Source organism: Equus quagga, chromosome 5 (genome assembly GCF_021613505.1).
Source record: "Equus quagga isolate Etosha38 chromosome 5, UCLA_HA_Equagga_1.0, whole genome shotgun sequence".
In the NCBI taxonomy this organism is placed as follows: Eukaryota; Metazoa; Chordata; class Mammalia; order Perissodactyla; family Equidae; genus Equus; species Equus quagga.
Window position 1 is genome coordinate 6,601,466 of NC_060271.1, and position 18,132 is coordinate 6,619,597.

At 40.6% G+C, this 18,132-nt stretch overlaps 1 protein-coding gene across 1 annotated transcript in view; it reads right to left on the reverse strand.

Annotated features, from left to right (window-relative positions):
- Positions 1-18,132, reverse strand: part of ZYG11A (zyg-11 family member A, cell cycle regulator) — a 74,631-nt gene that overhangs the window by 55,802 nt on the left and 697 nt on the right. The window contains exon 2 of the mRNA XM_046660451.1: positions 2,955-3,120. Within this exon, the coding sequence (XP_046516407.1) occupies positions 2,955-3,120 (166 nt within the window). The remainder of the gene's footprint in view (positions 1-2,954; positions 3,121-18,132) is intronic.

Genomic DNA, 18,132 nt, shown 5'->3' on the forward strand with positions numbered 1-18,132 from the left:
AACCAAACTAAACGAAGTGAGCAGGAAGAAGGAAATGATGAAGATTAGAGTAGACATTAATGAAACGGCAGAAAGACAAGACAATAAAGTGGGGGGGAGGGCGGAGATCAATGAAACCAAACGTTGGTTCTTTCAAAAGCTCAACAAAGTTGACAAACCTTTGGCTCCACTGACGAAGAAAAAAAGCAAGAACTCAAATTACTAGGATGAGAAATGAAAGAAGACATACAACTACTGATCTTGCAGAAATAAAATGGATTATAAAGGGATACTATGAACAACTGTATGCTGATAAACTACATAATGTAAATGAAATGCACAAATTTATAGAACAACACATGGGGCCGGCCCCGTGGCTGAGTGGTTAAGTTGGAACGCTCCGCTTCTGGCGGCCCAGGCTTTCGCCAGTTTGAATCCTGGGCGCGGACACAGCACCGCTCATCAAGCCATGCTGAGGCAGCATCCCACATGCCACAACTGGAAGGGCCCACAACTAAAAATACACAACTATGTACCGGGGGGCTTTGGGGAGAAAAAGGAAAAATTAAAAAAAAAAAAAAATTAAAAAAAAAAAAAAAAAGAATAACAAACTACCAAAACTACCCAAGAAGAAATAGACGATATGAATAGACCTATAACTAGTAAATAGACTGAACTCACCACCAAAACACTACCCAAAGAAGCCAAGAGGGCTGCACTAGTGAATTCTACCAAACATTTAAAGAATATACACCAATTTTTCATAAACTCTTCGAAAAAACAGAAAAGAGGAAACACCTCCCAACTCCTTGAGGCCAGTATTACCCTGATATCCCTTAAAATAACGGATGCGTAAGTTCTTATCAAAATACCAGCAAACCTAACCTAGCAACATATGAAAAGAATTACACACCACGACCAAGTGAGATTTATCCCAGGAAAACAATGTTGGATTAACATCCAAAAAGCAATGTAATCCACACCATATTAATGAATAAAAAATAAAACCCACAGGAGCATTTCAACAGAGGCAGAACAATCCAACACCCTTTTCCTGATGAAAACACTCAACAAAGTGAAATAGAAGGGAACCTCCTCAGCCTATTAAAGGCCGCTACAAAAAACCCAAAGCTAACATCACTGAATGGTGAAAGACTAGAGGCTTTCCCCCTAAGATCAGGAAAACACAAGGACGTCTGCTTCAATACTTCAACTTCAGTGTTCAATACCTCAACACTGGATTGGAGATTCTAACCAGCGAAACTGCACAAGAAAATGAAATAATAGGCCTCCGAAGTGGAAAGGAAGAAGTAAAACTATCCCCATTTGCAGATGACATGATATTGTATATAGAAAATTCTAAGGAATCCACTGAACAATTATTAGAAGTAAAAAATGAGTTCAGAAAGTTTTTTAGGATATATGACCATCAAAAAAAATCAATCCTAGGGGCTGGCCCAGTGGCATAGTGGTTAAGTTCACGAGCTCTGCTTTGGCAGCCAGGGTTCGCCGGTTCGGATCCTGGGTGCCAACATGGCACTGCTTGGCAAGCCATGCTGTGGTAGGTGTCCCACATATAAAGTAGAGGAAGATGGGCATGGATGTTAGCTCAGGGCCAGTCTTCCTCAGCAAAAAGAGGAGGACTGGCAGTAGTTAGCTCAAGGCTAATCTTCCTCAAAAAAAAAAAGAAAGCAATTCTATGTATAATAATACCAAAAGAAAACACTTAGAAATAAACAAAAGTGTCAAACTTATAAACTAGAAAACATTGTTGAAAGAAATTAAAGGTCTATTTTAAATAAAGAGAAAGACATCCCACGCTTATGAATGAAAGATTCCAGACTGATAAGATGGCAAAACATTGGTGAAAATAATTAAAGATGATCCAAATAAACAGAAAGACATCATGATCATGGGTCAGAAAACTTAATTCTGATAATATGGCAATATTCCCCCAAATTGATACACATATTTGATGCAATCCCCATTGGAATCCCAGCTGGATTCTTTGCAGAAACTGCCAAGTTGATTTGAAAATTCATATGGAAATATAAGGAATCCAGAGTAGCCAAAACAATCCCAAAAAAGAATAAAGCTGGAAGACTCACACTTTCCAATTTCAAAACTCACTACAAGACAACAGTAATCAAGACACTGTGGTACTGACATAAGGACAGACATACCAATCAATACAACAGAACTGAGAGTAAAGAAATAAACCCACGAATCTACAGTCAACTGATTTTCAACAAGAGTGCCAAGACCACTCAGTGGGGAAAGAAGAGCCTTTTCAACAAATAGCACTTGGACAACTAAAGAGCCACATGCAAAAGAATGAAGCTAGACCCTTAAACCTCAATGGGAGGTAAAGGAAAAAATGTTAAAGCTTTATATTCACAACGAAAAGAATGAGAGATGAGACTACAGCCAACAGCATTTCAGAAGCTAGACAGCAGATAGATGAGCGATAGCTTGACTTAGTTCTCCACTATGGTCACTCTGCTAAGCCAACAGCAGGGCAAGCCTAGAAGCAAGACAGTTACCATCAACAGATCCCAGAAGAACTCTGAGATTCAACCTCCACACAAATAAAATGAGAAGAATTTTGGGGTTGGCCCAGTGCTGCAGCAGCTAAGTTCGCATATTCCACTTTGGTGGCCCAGGGTTCGCTGGTTCAGATCTCGGGTGCGGACCTACACACTGCTTGGCAAGCCATGCTGTGGTAGGCGTCCCACATATAAAGTAGGGGAAGATGTGCATGCATGTTAGCTCAGGGCCAGTCTTCCTCAGCAAAAAGAAGGAGGATTGGCAGCAGATGTTAGCTAAGGGCTAATCTTCCTTAAAAACAAAAAAGGGAATAATTTCTATATTTCCCACCAAGTTATTGTGAGGAGCAAAACAGGAATTGTATGTGAAAGGGCTTTTCAGATAGTAACGTGTTATAAGAGTATGCTATAAAGGAGCCTTATCATTACCTTGCCACGTCATCACTCCAAGGAATCGATCAGCTACTTCCTGAGGGAAACTCCAATGCTCCGGAAGGCACAGGGTCCCATCAGACCTTTCAGAACACAATTTCTCCAGGTTAGCAATCAGGAAGTCCAGGCAGATGTTGACCAAAGAGTAGGGAGATGCCTCCTCCTAGCAAACAAACCCCCAAATAAACTTAGTTAGCATATATCTACAAAAACTCAACATAAAAGTGGGCATGCCATATATCAAACTACTTGATGAGGCCGCCTGAAGGTACATTCTCCTCACTCAACTAATGATTCACATGTAATAAACCACCTTATTCCAACTGTTACCTGAAGGGAAGATTTGATCTGTTGTAGCTTCTGTTGTATTTTGAAGAAATTTAAGTTATTCCAATCCCTCACTTATCGCCTGTTCTGTGCCAGCCACTAAAAGTACAGGGATGAGTAAGATACAGTTTTAATCCTTTTGGAGTTAACAGCTTAGTGGGGAATACAACCAAGAAATCTGACAATTTCAATACAACACAAAGAACTGTTCAAGCAGAGATCAATGGTCAATCATTCAACAAACATCTCTTCAGTGATTACTGTGTGCCAGAGGATAAGGCCTGCCTACTCTCACCCTCAAAAGCGTTCACGAGGTAAAGGGTTGCCACACCCAGAGCACTGCAGAAGAGTAGGAAGTGACAGGGAGGTGAGACTGTAAAGGCCTATTTCTCCTCTAAGAGGGACTGGCATTTGTTCATTCAACAGATATTTGAAAGGCATGGCACCATATTAGACATGAATAGAAAGTGATAAGCCAAACAGAGACTGACTGCTATCTTTGTCAAATGCTTCAACATGCAATTAATTCATTGACCTCCACATTACTTTCAATTGATTAAATTCCCTCCACGGTCCCAAGTGTAAATTTTGTTGTTAGTGCTTTCAAGTCAATCCTGACTCCTAGCACCCCTGTGCACCGGAGAGTGGAACCCTGCCCAGTCTTTTTGCTCCATTCTCTCACCTTCCAGTGCCACATCAGACAAGACTCCACTGCTATTCATAGGGTTTTCATAGCCAATTTTTTTTCAGAAGTGGGTGGACAGGTCCTTCCGAGTTTGTCTAGTCTGGAAATTCCGCTGAAACCTGTCCACCATGGGTGACCCTGATGGTATTTGAAATACCGGTGGGACAGCTTTCAGCATCACAGCAACACACAGCCACCACAGTATGACGAGTGAGAGATGGTGGTATGGCCACCATGATGAGCACGCCAAATCTTAATCAGCGCTAGACCACCAGGGATGGCTCAGTATAATTTACTGTAGAAAATAAAGTATAAATTACTCCTCTGCAAATACCCTCAACTCCTTGTTCCCTCCTCCCTGACACTCTTGAGACAAAACTCCATTTCTGGAAGAACTTCACTATCCACGTTTTTTGTGGCAACACCCAGCAGCTAATCATCTACGGAGAGGGGGAGGATTCACCCAACATAGCATGTCACGGCAAATTCATAATCAGGAACTTCAAATGAGGCCTGAGTAGCTGGAAATCCTGTCACGTCTCTTCAGACAGGGCACTCTCCACCACTGGGCAAGAATTACTTCACGCAGTCTACTTGTTCTTCAAACCCATTTTATGCTGATCTCACTTCACTGAGAAAAATGAAGCCAAGTCACCAGCAAATTTAGCTGGAAACTGCATGCATCTTTCCCTTATTCTCTTATATGGAAAATGTGTATCTCCTTGCAAGGACCAACACTTCCATATGCGCTGGCTGGATTTCATCCCTCTTGCCTTGGCCTCTCTCCTGTTATTTCTTCATTCATATATACATCTTCAAACTTTCCTTCTCAAAAGTGTCATTCTCTTTTGCTTTTGTTTTTGTTTTAAAGATTTTATTTTTCCTTTTTCTCCCCAAAGCCCCCCAGTACATAGTTGTGTATTTTTCGTCACGGGTCCTTCTAGTTGTGGCATGTGGGATGCCGCCTCAGCATGGCTTGATCAGCGGTGCCATGTCCGCGCCCAGGATTCGAGCCAGTGAAACCCTGTCCACCGCAGCAGAATACTCGAACTTAATGACTCAGCCAGGGGGCTGGCCCTCTCAAATGTGTCATTCTTAACAAACAATTCATGCTCAATTATTTGCCTTAAAGAAACTCTCTGTTGACCCCCACATCCTCTTCAATTACTCTTCATAACTAAACTTCTCTGATGTTTACTCTACATGCTGTAATAATCACTTTCCTCCTCTTCATTTTTGTTTTTAATTGAGGTATAACTTACATTACAGTAGCAGAAAAAAATTATTTTGGTGTATACTAAGTTGTACGAGTTTCGATGAATGCATAGTCGTGTACCACCACCATTGTAAACAGTTTCATGACTCAAAAATCCCCTAGTGTCCCTTTGTAGAGAACTGCTCCCACTAACCCTACACAACCACCTCTCTGTGTTCAGTCCCCAGAGTCCTGCCTTTTCCAAAATGTCATATAGAGTCATACAGTATGCAGGCCTTTTGAATCTGGCTGCTTTCCCTTCACACAGTGCACCTCAGATCGCAGCACGCTGCTGCCTGTTTCTGTCGTTCACTCCCCTGTGCACCTGAGAAGCGCTCCACTGCATGCACTACAGCTGCTTTATTCACCAAGTGAAGGGCATTTTGAGTGTTTAAAGTTTCTGACAATGTGAAATAAAGCTACTATAAATATTCATGTAACAGTTTGTGTGAACATAGTTCTTATTCTTCTTGGGCAGTTACCTAGGAACGGGACTCCTGGGTCCCTGGAATTCCATACCTCCTATATGTATGTGTTTAACTTTACGTAAGAAAGTGCCAGCCTGTTCTTGGAAAGTGGCTGTACCATTCTGCATTCCCAGAAGAATTCAGGAGAGTTTCAGTTGCTCCAAATCCTCACCACGTCAGAATTCATGTCATAAAAGAGGCAGGGAAGCAAAAGAATTCCCTGAAACAGTCTCATCAGACTTCTACTTGGGTCTCAAAAGCCAGAATTGGTTCATACGCCCCTGGGAAAATGGAGATTATGGTTCCTGTGGGTAATTTCTATAGATGTATCTTCCAGGTCACTATTTCTCTATTCAGTGCTGTTTGCTTCTTCACAGTCTAATTGTCCACAGTAATTTTTTCATTTTTTATTTTATCTTTAATTTCTCTCTCTCTTTTTTTTTTTTGTGAGGAAGATTGGCCCTGAGCTACTATCTGTTGCCAATCTTTCATTTTTTTTTCTCCCCAAAGCCCCAGTATATAGTTGTATATACTAGCTATAGGTCATTTTAGTTCCTCTATGTGGGATGTCGCCACCGCATGGCTTGATGAGTGGAGCCTAGGTCCACGCCCAGGATCCAAACTGGTGAACCCCAGGCCAGCAAAACAGAGCACATGAACTTAAACCACTCAGACACAGGGTGACCCCCTATCTGTAATTTATTTGATGTAAATTTTAAATATATTTATTTTATAATGCATCAATAATTCCATTTCCTGAAGTGTCTGGAAATCTAATTCTGTTAGTTGTTGATTCTGTTGATTCTTACTGATGGAGGCCCATGTTTTGTGAATTAAAATTGTGAGCTGGTCTTTAATGAGATTTTATTTGTAGGACTGCTGTGAGGCCTGGGTAGAAGACATGCTACATCAGAGAGACTCTGCTAAATGCTAGTTACCCCAGGAGCATTACAGGGATCACTTTGATAATTTCCCAGCTATAGATTTCCTGAACCAAGCAAGAAATGTCAGTTAAAACTCTAAATTTGTGTGAGGACAGGCCTGTGATAGCAAATTTTTAGAATATATTTTTCTCACTCAAAAGCCAAGCCAAAACTGACAAGCTTCCCTGTTTCTGTTTCCCTTTCTCAGAAGCAGATTTTTTTAGATCTATCATTTCACTGAAGTATAGTCAGCCTTTGTTCACCCGTATTAGTGATATATTTTATATAGAGATAAAGTTTGTAGTCTCCATTCAAACTCCCCACCTGGTTTTGGCAGCGACCCAGGCTCTAATCCCTGGTTAACACTGGTTTTTGTCAAAGCTTCAGGGCCTGAACACAGAGCTGACTTCCAGCTTCTCTGAATTGGGTGGGAGTGCTAGAGATCTCCTTTACTTTGCGTGTGAAAGTGTTTGTTACATTTTATCCAGAATAGTTTGAAGACTTTATATTATTTGCCATATTATTGGACATAGTCGCCCCGTTTAAAACATATAGCATATTAAAGATTAAATTCACATAAAAGATATTTAAAACGTGCAAAATATTTAAATAATAGAATATGAAATATAAACATTTTAAAAACACTCTGTATTAACCACACTGCTTGATGAATATACCCATATTTTGGAATCCCTTATGTGCCCCGCCCTGATGCTATTTCTCATCCCTTCACCCAGAGATTACCGTTATCCTAAATATTGATTAGTTATGCATGTTTCTGAACTTTATATAAATTTTACTGTAATATTCTGCTACTTGTTTTTGTTTTATGAATCAGTAGTATGTTTTAGAGATCTATCCTATGCCATTCATTCTTCAAATCACTCTATCTGGTTTCCAACCCCAACAAAGACCAGTAATGACTCTGACTCGTTAATATTTGTCTACTGATTATGTGACTCTAAGTATCAACTATAACCCCAGGGAATTCTGGATTATTATCTCCGGGTCAGATCTCTCTTTAAGCCATCGTCTTAGATATTCAATCACGTGCCTCCCTGACATATCTATTTAACTGTGTCACAAACACCTCAAACTCACGAGGTACAAAACTGTACTTCCCCAGTGTTTCCCCACTCAGTAAATGGCATCACATCTATTCAGTTGCTTAATCTTTACTGACACTTCCTTGTCGTTAAGCAACACCCCACACAAACACACATTTGTCACCTACCCCCCACCCGGATCCACTCTTTAACCTTCTCCACCCTGCTCTCTACTCCTGGAGATGAACTGTGTGGATCCTATGAATAGGCCCCCTTGCCCTCTGGTTGTCAGTTTAGTTCTGACAACATGAAGCTCTCAAAAAAGTCAGGAGGGAGGAGAATGAAGTTACAATAGAATGTGTATTAGTTTCTTAGAGTTGCTATAACAAATTACAACAAAATTGGTGGCTAAATACAACAGAAATTCATTCTCTCACGGTTCTGGAGGACAGAAGTCCAAAAATTAAGATGGAAGCAGGGCCATTCGCCCTCTGAAGGCTCCAGGGAAGAATTCTTTACCAGCTTCTGGTGGCTCCTGGCTTTCCTCAGCTTGTGGCAGCCTAACTCTAATCTCTGCCTCCATCTTCACATGGCCTTGTTCCCTGTGTCTCTATGTCTCAAATCTCCCTCCCTGTCTCTTTATTTAGGCTGGACCCTGAGTCAATACATATATAATATATAATAACATATATTATATATTTATAGTGTATATATATTTCTGTAAAACTTCACTAATATGAGACCAAAGTTCTAAAACAAAAACATGAAAGGATGAGGCAACAACAGCAACAGTCCACCCTAAATTTTAGGTGGACCCTAAATCCAGATGATCTTCTCAATATCATCCACTTACCTATACTTGCAAAGACCCTATCTCCAAATAAGGTCAAATTCACAGGTTCCAGGGGTCAGGACTTAGACAAGTTTTACGGGAACATAATTCAACCCACTACAGATTATTTCCCCAGCTCACTTTAAGGTTGCCTTGGACTGGCTGTATCCCCCCAATCACTCCTTTAAAATCAGCCCTCTCTCCTCACTATAGACTGAATGCTTGTGTTCCTCCAAAATTCTTATGTCAAAATTTAACCCAATTTTATGGTATTTGGAAGTATGAACCTTTGGGAAGTGATCAGACCACATGGTAGAGCCCTCATGAATGGAATCAGCACCCTTGTAAAAGAGAGCCCAGAAAGCCCCCTTGCCCCTTCTGCCATGTGAGAACACAGCAAAAAGACGTCTATGAACCAGGAAGCGGACTCTCACCAGACACCAAATCTGCCAGCACCTTGATCTTGGACCTCCTAGCCTCCAGAACTGTGAGAAACAAATTTCTGTCATTCATAAATCACCCAAGTCTATGCTATTTTTGTTACAGAAACCCAAATGGACTAAGCCACTCCTTTCAGGAGGTCCACAGGGCGAGGGGTGGCAACAGCTGCTGTTACTAGACACAGAGCAGTGCATTATTGTGGTTTTCCACACCTCACTCTTACTATCTTTGGAAGTACTCCTTTAATGACACTCTTATTGACATACCCCTATTCTGAGTGTGTCATCTCTTCCTGCTGCCAGTATGATGTTAAATCTCCCAAATAAATATCTAGTTCATCCTCTTCTTTCTAGCTCCATGACCAATTTCTAACACAAGTCACTACCATCCAACTAAGAACATTGAAAAACTCCAAATAAGCTTCTCCACTTTGCTCCTAATCCTTTTCTAATCCATCTCTACTCGGAGTCTAGACTCATCATTTCTAAAATATAAACTGTACTATATAACTCTCCTAACTAACATGTTTTAATGTGTACAAAGTAAAAAAGCAAAATAAACAAAAAACTGTATTTCTATACGCAACCAATAACTGGAAAAGTAAATTTTAAAAATTTACAATAGCCTTTTAAAAACATCAAATATAGGCCCTACCCAAAAAGATAACAAAAATCTAGGTACTCAAAGTAGCATCCATAAAGTCCACCTTACAATAACATATCAGACATGGTAAGCAGCAAGAGAAAAAAAATAATAGTAGAAACAAATCCAGAAATAATTGAAATGACATAATTAGCAAAGACTTTAAAACAGATATTACAATTCATTGATATAAAGCAAAACATAAACATAATGATAGAATAAATATGGAATCTCAACAGAGAAATGGAAGATCTGAACAAGCTGCAAAGGGAACTTCTAGAGTGGAAAAATAAATAATACGGGGCCGGCCCCGTGGCCCAGTGGTTAAGTTTGTGCACTCTGCTTTGGCGGCCCAGAGTTTCCCCAGTTCGGACCCTGGGCACAGACATGGCAGCGCTCATCAGGCAATGCTGAGGCGGTGTCCCACATGCCACAGCTAGAAGGACCCACAACTAAAAATGTACGACTATGTACCAGGGGGCTTTGGGGAGAAAAAGGAAAAGTAAAATCTTTAATAAATAAATAATACATTAGAGAAGAGTATCAACAGACTAGACACTATAAAATTAGAGATCAGTGAAATTGAAGATAGTGCAATAAAAACTAAAGCAGAAAAGGGCTGGGGAAAAAAATGAAGAATAGAGTCCCAAGGGACAATCTTAAGCAGTCTAATATAAATGTGTAATTAAACCTCCAGGGGCTGGCCCTGTGGCCGAGTGGTTAAGTTCATGTGCTCCCCTGCAGGCAGCCCAGTGTTTCGTCTGTTCGAATCCTGGGCGCGGACATGGCACTACTCAACAAACCACGCTGAGGTGGCGTCTCACATGCCACAACTAGAAGGACCCACAACGAAGAATACACAACTATGTACCGGGGCGCTTTGGGAAGAAAAAGAAAAAAGTAAAATCTTTAAAAAATGAAAAAAAAACCCTCCAGAAGAGAGGAGATATTGGGGAGAAAAAATATTTTAAGAAACAATGGTCTGAGCAGCCTGGTGGCACAGCAGTTAAGTTCGCATGCTCTGCTTTGGCGGGGGATTCACCAGTTTGGATCCCGGGTGTGGACATGGCACCGCTTGGCAAGCCATGCTGTGGCAGGCGTCCCATATACAAAAGTAGAGGAAGGTGGGCACAGATGTTAGCTTAGGACCAGTCTTCCTCAGCAACAAAAAAGAGGACCGGCAGCACATGTTAGCTCAGGGCTAATCTTCCTCAAAAAAAACTAATAATTTAAAATTTAAAAGAAAGAAACAATGGTCGACAAGGACAATATGCTATACTTGGATTACAGGAAACTGTTTTGTAATTTAATATTTACTGAATTACAAAATTAATTCACTGGGTAGAAACAATAATAAAACAAATTTTAGGGTTTTCTTAAAAAAAAATGTCCAGGGACCGGCCTGGTGGTGCAGTGGTTAAGTGTGCACATTCTGCGTTGGCAGCCCAGGGTTCGCCAGTTAGGATCCCGGGTGCAGACATGGCACCGCCTGGCAAGCCATGCTGAGGCTCCAGGGTCCCACAGCCCCCCAGCAGGGAGGGCCTCTGCTTGCCATTGGCAGGGAGGCCCTGCACAGCATTTGGAACACCAGGAAGCTCCCTAGAGCAGGATTCCCCACAAGGCAGCAGCTTACAAGCCACCACCAGGCCTACGGACTCTGGCCGTGTCCCAGCCGAGGCAAGTGGCTCCCAGAGATCCTGTGAGAGTAAAGTGGGGCAGAGTAGAGCTCCGGTGAAACGACTACATAGCCCAGGGGGGAACTTCAGGTTCTTACAGCAGCCTCAGTGAAAGCCTCTGTACAGCACTAGTGGAGAGGTCCCGACTGGCAATCGCAAGGCGGGAAGGCCCTGGGGCAAAAGCAGCACAGCTAAGTGAGCTAATGACAGACTGCAGAATATACCCATAGCTCTGCTGGGACCTATAGTGGACAAGTGTGATCTGGTGGGCTCTGTTAGGGACAAATCGGAGATTATAGGTGATCCTGCTCCTGGCTGATGGGAAAGCCCACAACACTGCTGCAGACCACAAGGAGGGAGTGCGTCCAGGTGGGTTGCAGCAGTAGGCACCAGCAGCCTGAGGTCCCCTTGCGACAGCCCGCACAACCGACGAGGGACCCCACAGGACCACTGTGACTACGAGGAGGGGTCCAGACCCAGTCAGTAACAGCTGACAGGGTTCCTGGTTGGGGCAGTCTAAACAGCTGCCCCCACACACATACCAACTGCAACAAGTAGAAGCAGCAACTAAACTCTATCTGTATGCAGAGGCACAAACCCACGCCATCAAGCAGTATGAAAAAATATATTAAATCTCCAGAACAGAAGGAAAATGATAAGCATCCAGAAAACAATCCCAAAGACAATGAAATCTACAACCTAAATGACGACGATTTCAAAACTGCCATTATGAAAAAACTCAACGACCTAAAAGAGAATTCAGATAGACAACTCAATGAGTTCAGGAGCTATGTCACAAAAGAGCTTGACACCATAAAGAAGAACCAATTAGAAATACTGGAGATGAAGAACACAATGGAGGAGATTAAGAAAAATCTAGACTCTCTGAACAGTAGGGTCGATAATATGGAGGACAGAATTAGCAACTTGGAGAATAGGAATATAGAAATGCTGCAGGCAGAGGAGGAGAGAGAATTAAGACTAAAAAGAAATAAAGAAACTCTCTGAGAATTATCTGACTCAATTAGGAGATGCAACATAAGGATTATAGGTATACCAGAGGGAGAAGAGAAGGAGAAGGGGGCAGAAGGTCTGTTCAAAGAAATAATAGCTGAGAACTTTCCAAACTTGGGAAGAGAGATGGAACCTCATGTCACAGAAGCCAACAGATCTCCAAACTTTATTAACACAAGAAGACCAACCCCAAGACATATAGTAGTGAAACTAGCAAAAGTCAACGACAAAGAGAAAATACTAAGGGCAGCCAGGCAGAAGAAAATAACTTACAAAGGAAACCCCATAAGGCTATCAGCAGATTTCTCAGGAGAGACCTTACAGGCTAGAAGAGATTGGAATGAAATATTCAAAACTCTGAAGGATAAAAACTTGCAGCCAAGAATACTCTACCCAGCAAAAATATCCTTCAAATACGATGGAGAAGTAACAACTTTCCCAGATAAACAAAAGTTAAGGGAGTTCATCACCACAAAACCTCCTCTTCAAGAATTGCTCAGGAAGAAGCTCATTCTTGAAAAATCAAAAAAAGGAAAGGGGTTACAAAATCCAGAACAAAGGAGATAAGCAGAAGGACAATAACACAAAGTAACAGCTCTCCATCAGGACAAAATGCAAAAGAACCGGAAACCAAGTGATAAAATGGCAACAGTAGGCCCCCACGTTTCAATAATCACACTAAACGTGAATGGATTGAACTCTCCAATCAAAAGGCACAGGGTGGCAGGATGGATCAAACAACAAGATCCAACAATATGCTGCCTCCAGGAAACACACCTCAGCCCCAAAGACAAACACAGACTCAGAGTGAAGGGGTGGAAGACAATACTCCAAGCTAATAATGAACAAATGAAAGCAGGTGTTGCCATACTTATATCAGACAAAGTAGACTTCAAAGCAAAACAGGTAACGAAAGACAAAAAGGGGCAGTATATAATGATAAAAGGGACGCTCCACCAAGATGACATAACAGTCATAAATATATACGCACCTAACACAGGAGCACCAAAATTCGTGAAGAAACTCTTAACAAAACTAAAAGGAGACATCAACAGTAATACAATAATAGTAGGGGACCTCAACACCCCATTAACACCAATGGACAGATCATCCAGACAGAAAATCAACAAGAAAATTACAGAATTAAATGAAAAATTAGATCAGATGGACCTAATAGATATATATAGAACACTTCATCCAAAAACAGCAGGTTACACATTCTTCTCAAGCACGCATGGAACATTCTCAAGGATAGACCATATCTTGGGAAACAAAGCAAGCATCAATAAGTTCAAGAGGGTTGAAATAATATCAATCATCTTTTCTGATCACAATGCTATGAAACTAGAAATCAACTACAAGAATAAAGCTGGGAAAGGGCCAAAAATGTGGAGACTAAACAACATGCTACTGAACAAACAATGGATTATTGAAGAAATTAAAGACGAAATCAAATATTATCGGGAGACAAAGGAAAATGAAAACACACCGATGTCAAAGAGTGTACTGCCTACGTTTTCTTCCAGAAGCCTTATGGTTTCAGGTCTCACCTTTAGGTCTTTGATCCATTTTGAGTTTATTTTGGTGAATGGTGAAAAAGAATGGTCAATTTTCATTCTTTTACATGTGGCTTTCCAGTTTTCCCAGCACCATTTGTTGAAAAGACTTTCTTTTCTCCATTGTATGCCCTCTGCTCCTTTGTCAAAGATAAGCTGTCCATAGATGTGTGGTTTTATTTCTGGGCTTTCAATTCTGTTCCATTGATCTGTGCACCTGTTTTTGTACCAGTACCATGCTGTTTTGATTACTGTAGCTTTGTAGTATGTTTTGAAGTCAGGGATTGTGATGCCTCCCGTTTTGTTCTTTTTTCTCAGGACTGCTTTAGAAATTCGGGGTCTTTTGTTGCCCCATATGAATTTGAGGATTCTTTGTTCTAATTCTGTAAAGAATGTCATTGGGATTCTGATTGGGATGGCGCTGAATCTGTAGACTGCTTTAGGTAGAATGGACATTTTAACTATGTTTATTCTTCCAATCCATGTACATGGAATGTCTTGCCATCTCTAGTGGATACCAGGGGAAAGGTGGGGTGGGGCGTGGGCACAAAGGGTGAAGTGGTGCACCTACAACATGACTGACAAACATTAATGTACAACTGAAATTTCACAAGATTGTAACCTATCAATAACTCAATAAAAAAAATAATAAAAAAAAATGTAAACACACCGTACCAAATTATTTGGACTCAGCAAAGGCAGTCCTAAGAGGAAAATTCATTGAAATACAGGCTCACCTCAATAAGCAAGAAAAATCTTACATAAACAACCTCAAACGACACCTAACGGAATTAGAAAAAGAACAACAAACAAAGCCCAAAGTCAGCAGAAGGAGGGAAATAATAAGAATTAGAGCAGAAATAAATGATATTGAAACAAAAAAGACAGTAGAAAGGATCAATGAAACAAAGAGTTGGTTCTTCGAAAAAATTAACAAAATTGACAAACAGCCAGACTCACTAAAAAAAAAAAGAGAGAAGTCTCAAATAAATAAAATTAGAAACGAGAGAGGAGAAATCACAACAGATACTGAAGAAATACAAAGGATCATAAGAGAATACTATGAAAAACTATATGCCAACAAACTGAACAACCTAGATGAAATGAATAAATTCCTAGACTCATACAACCTACCCAAACTGAATGAGGAAGAAATAGAGAATCTGAATAGAACAATCACAAGCAAAGAAATAGAAACAGTAATCAAAAACCTCCCCAAAAATAACAGTCCAGGACCAGACGGCTTCTCTGGATAATTCTACCAAACATTCAAAGAAGATTTAATACCTATCCTTCCCAAACTGTTCCAGAAAATAGAAGAAGATGGAGCACTCCCTAATACATTCTATGAAGCCAACATCACCCTGATCCCCAAACCTGACAAGGACAACACAAAGAAGGAAAACTACAGGCCAATATCACTGATGAATATAGATGCAAAAATCCTCAACAAAATTTTGGCAAACTGAATACAGCAATATATCAAAAAGATTATACACCATGATCAAATGGGATTTATACCAGGGACACAGGGATGGTTCAACATCTGCAAGTCAATCAACGTGATACACTACATTAACAATATGAGAAACAAAAAACACATGATCATCTCAATAGATGCAGAGAAAGCATTCGACAAGATCCAACATCCATTTATGATAAAAACCCTCAATAAAATAGGTATAGAAGGAAAGTACCTCAACATAATAAAGGCCGTATATGACAAACCCACAGCCAACATCATACTCAACGGACAAAAACTGAAACCCATCCCTCTCAGAACAGGAACAAGACAAGTGTGCCCACTTCCACCATCAATAAATTTGATAATTCAGATGAAATAGGCAAATCCTAGAATGACAAACTATAAAAACTGACAATCTGTTAGTAAGTGCATACACATTTAGGGATGTTATGTCTTCTTGATGAACTGACCCTTTTATAACTATAAAATAAAATATATGAATAGCTCTATATAATTAAATTCCTCACCCAAGAAACATATAAAAACTTTTCCCCAAAGAAATTAAAGTCTCAATGGCTTTACTGGTGAGTTACACTAAAGATCTAATAAAGAAATAATACCAATCCTCCACAAACTCAAAAAATTCAATAGAGAAGTGTTCCCTATTCACTTTTTGAGGGAATTCACTTTCCTATTCATTTTTTGACGTTAGCGTTATCCGGATACTAAAATTAGATAAAATATTTCTAGAGAGTAATTTCCCTCATAAAACATGGACATAAAAATATTTAACAAAATATTAGCAAATAGACTCCTGCGAGACATAAAAATAATACATCACGGAGGCCGGCCCCGTGGCCGAGTGGTTAAGTTCCCTCGCTCTGCTTCGGCGGCACAGGGTTTCACCGGTTTGCCTCCTGGGTGGGGACACAGCACTGCCCATCACGCCACGTTGAGGTGGTGTCCCACACGCCACAACTAGAAGGACCCACAACTAAGAATATACAACCGTGTACCGGGGGGCTTTGGGAGAAAAAGGAAAACAAATAAAAATAAAATCTTTAAGAAAATAATAATAATAATAATACATCATGACCAATGGGGTTTATTCCCAAAATGTAAAGTTAAATTTGCAATCAATAAAATCCACCACATTAACAGAATAAAAACATACAATCTTAATAAATGCTGAAAAAGCATTTCACAAAATTCAATACACATTTATGATTTTAAAAAGAAAACTCTCAGGGCTGGCCCCCTAGCCAAGTGGTTGAGTTCATGTGCTCTGCTTGAGTGGCCCAGGGTTTTGCTGGTTCGGATCCTGGACGCGGACATGGCACTGCTTATCAAGCCATGCCAAGGCAGCATCCCACATGCCACAACTAAAAGGATCCACAACTAAAAATATACAGCTATTTATCAGGCGGCTTTGGGGAGAAAAAGGGCGGGGGGGGGGAAGAGGGATAAAAACTTTAAAAAAAAAAAAGAAAGAAAACTCTCAGCAAACTAAGAATAGAATAAAACTCCCTTAATTTGATAAAGGCATCTATGGAAAAACCTATAGCCAGTATCACACTTAAAGGTGAAAGATCTAAAATATAAAGATTTCTACTCACCGCTTCTCTTTAACAATCTACAAAAGGTCCTAAAAAACGCAACCTAAAAGGATACAGCCTTGGGTCTACACCATTTCTGTTGTAGTTTGGGACAGCGCAGGGGACCCGTGTGGGTGTGAACCGAGGAGCTAGGCCACTCCCCACGTAAAGCACCTGCATGTCCCTCAATGTTGCCCAAGCCCTCCCTTCCTCCCCCTACCCAACGTGGGGGGAGGGTGAAGGGCCAGTTACTGGGTGTTTATACAGAGTAGGTGGATTTTATTTCACACGCTTTTGAGTTAACGTTGGAAAACTAATCACAACACAAGCAGTTTCTAAACCAAAAATGACATGTTGTAAAAGGACGACAAACATTGGGTCAAAATGGAAAAAGAAAAAAAGGATATAAAAATACTTGCAGATGACAAGATGACAAAATCTTAAGAAATCTTCAAAAAAAAAAAAACCTACTAGAGAAAATAAGTGACTTTAGCAAGGCTGTAGGATACAAGATCAATATACCAGGAAAAAAGTTTACACGGAGTTTTAAAAAATATTCACAGTAGTATCAAAAACAGGGATAAATTCAACAAAATACGTATAAGATCTTTACACCAAAAACTACAAAACACTGCTAAGTAAAATTAAAGACGGCATAAATAAATGTAAAAATAACTATCATAGGGGAAAATGTATTCATGCATCGTGTAATTTTAACAACTAATTGAAACAAAATCTTACAAGGAAAATGAGTGTACATAGTACACGGCGGAGTCAGACAGAATGGACTGATGTGATCACTCTTCTTAAGAAAATCTTGTTTCGATTCCAATCAACGGCAACAAAAAATGCGCTCGAGACACTGTGATAGCACATACTCAAAACCCAGCTCACAAACAAATTTACAAATTATAGAGCAGCTTTTAAAAGGGAGCCCGAAAGAGTAGGAGGAGTCCGGGCTAGATCTCTGCAGGGCACAAAAGCCTCCCGACGAGGCGTTCGTCTGTGCAGCACAGCCTCCATCAGCACCTCCTGCCCTCCTTACTACTTTCGGGTTGAGCCTTCACTAGATTCTGAGTTCCAAGAGCCAGCCCCTTGGGGGGCCGTGGAACGCGGCCTGACATCAGAACGCCCGAAGTCAAGTCCACGGGCAAATTAACTAACTTGCAGAGTTCTCAACTTCACTACACGCCAGAAACACGGAGATGACCAACGCCTGCGAAAGACGAGATGAGCGGATTACCTTAGAGA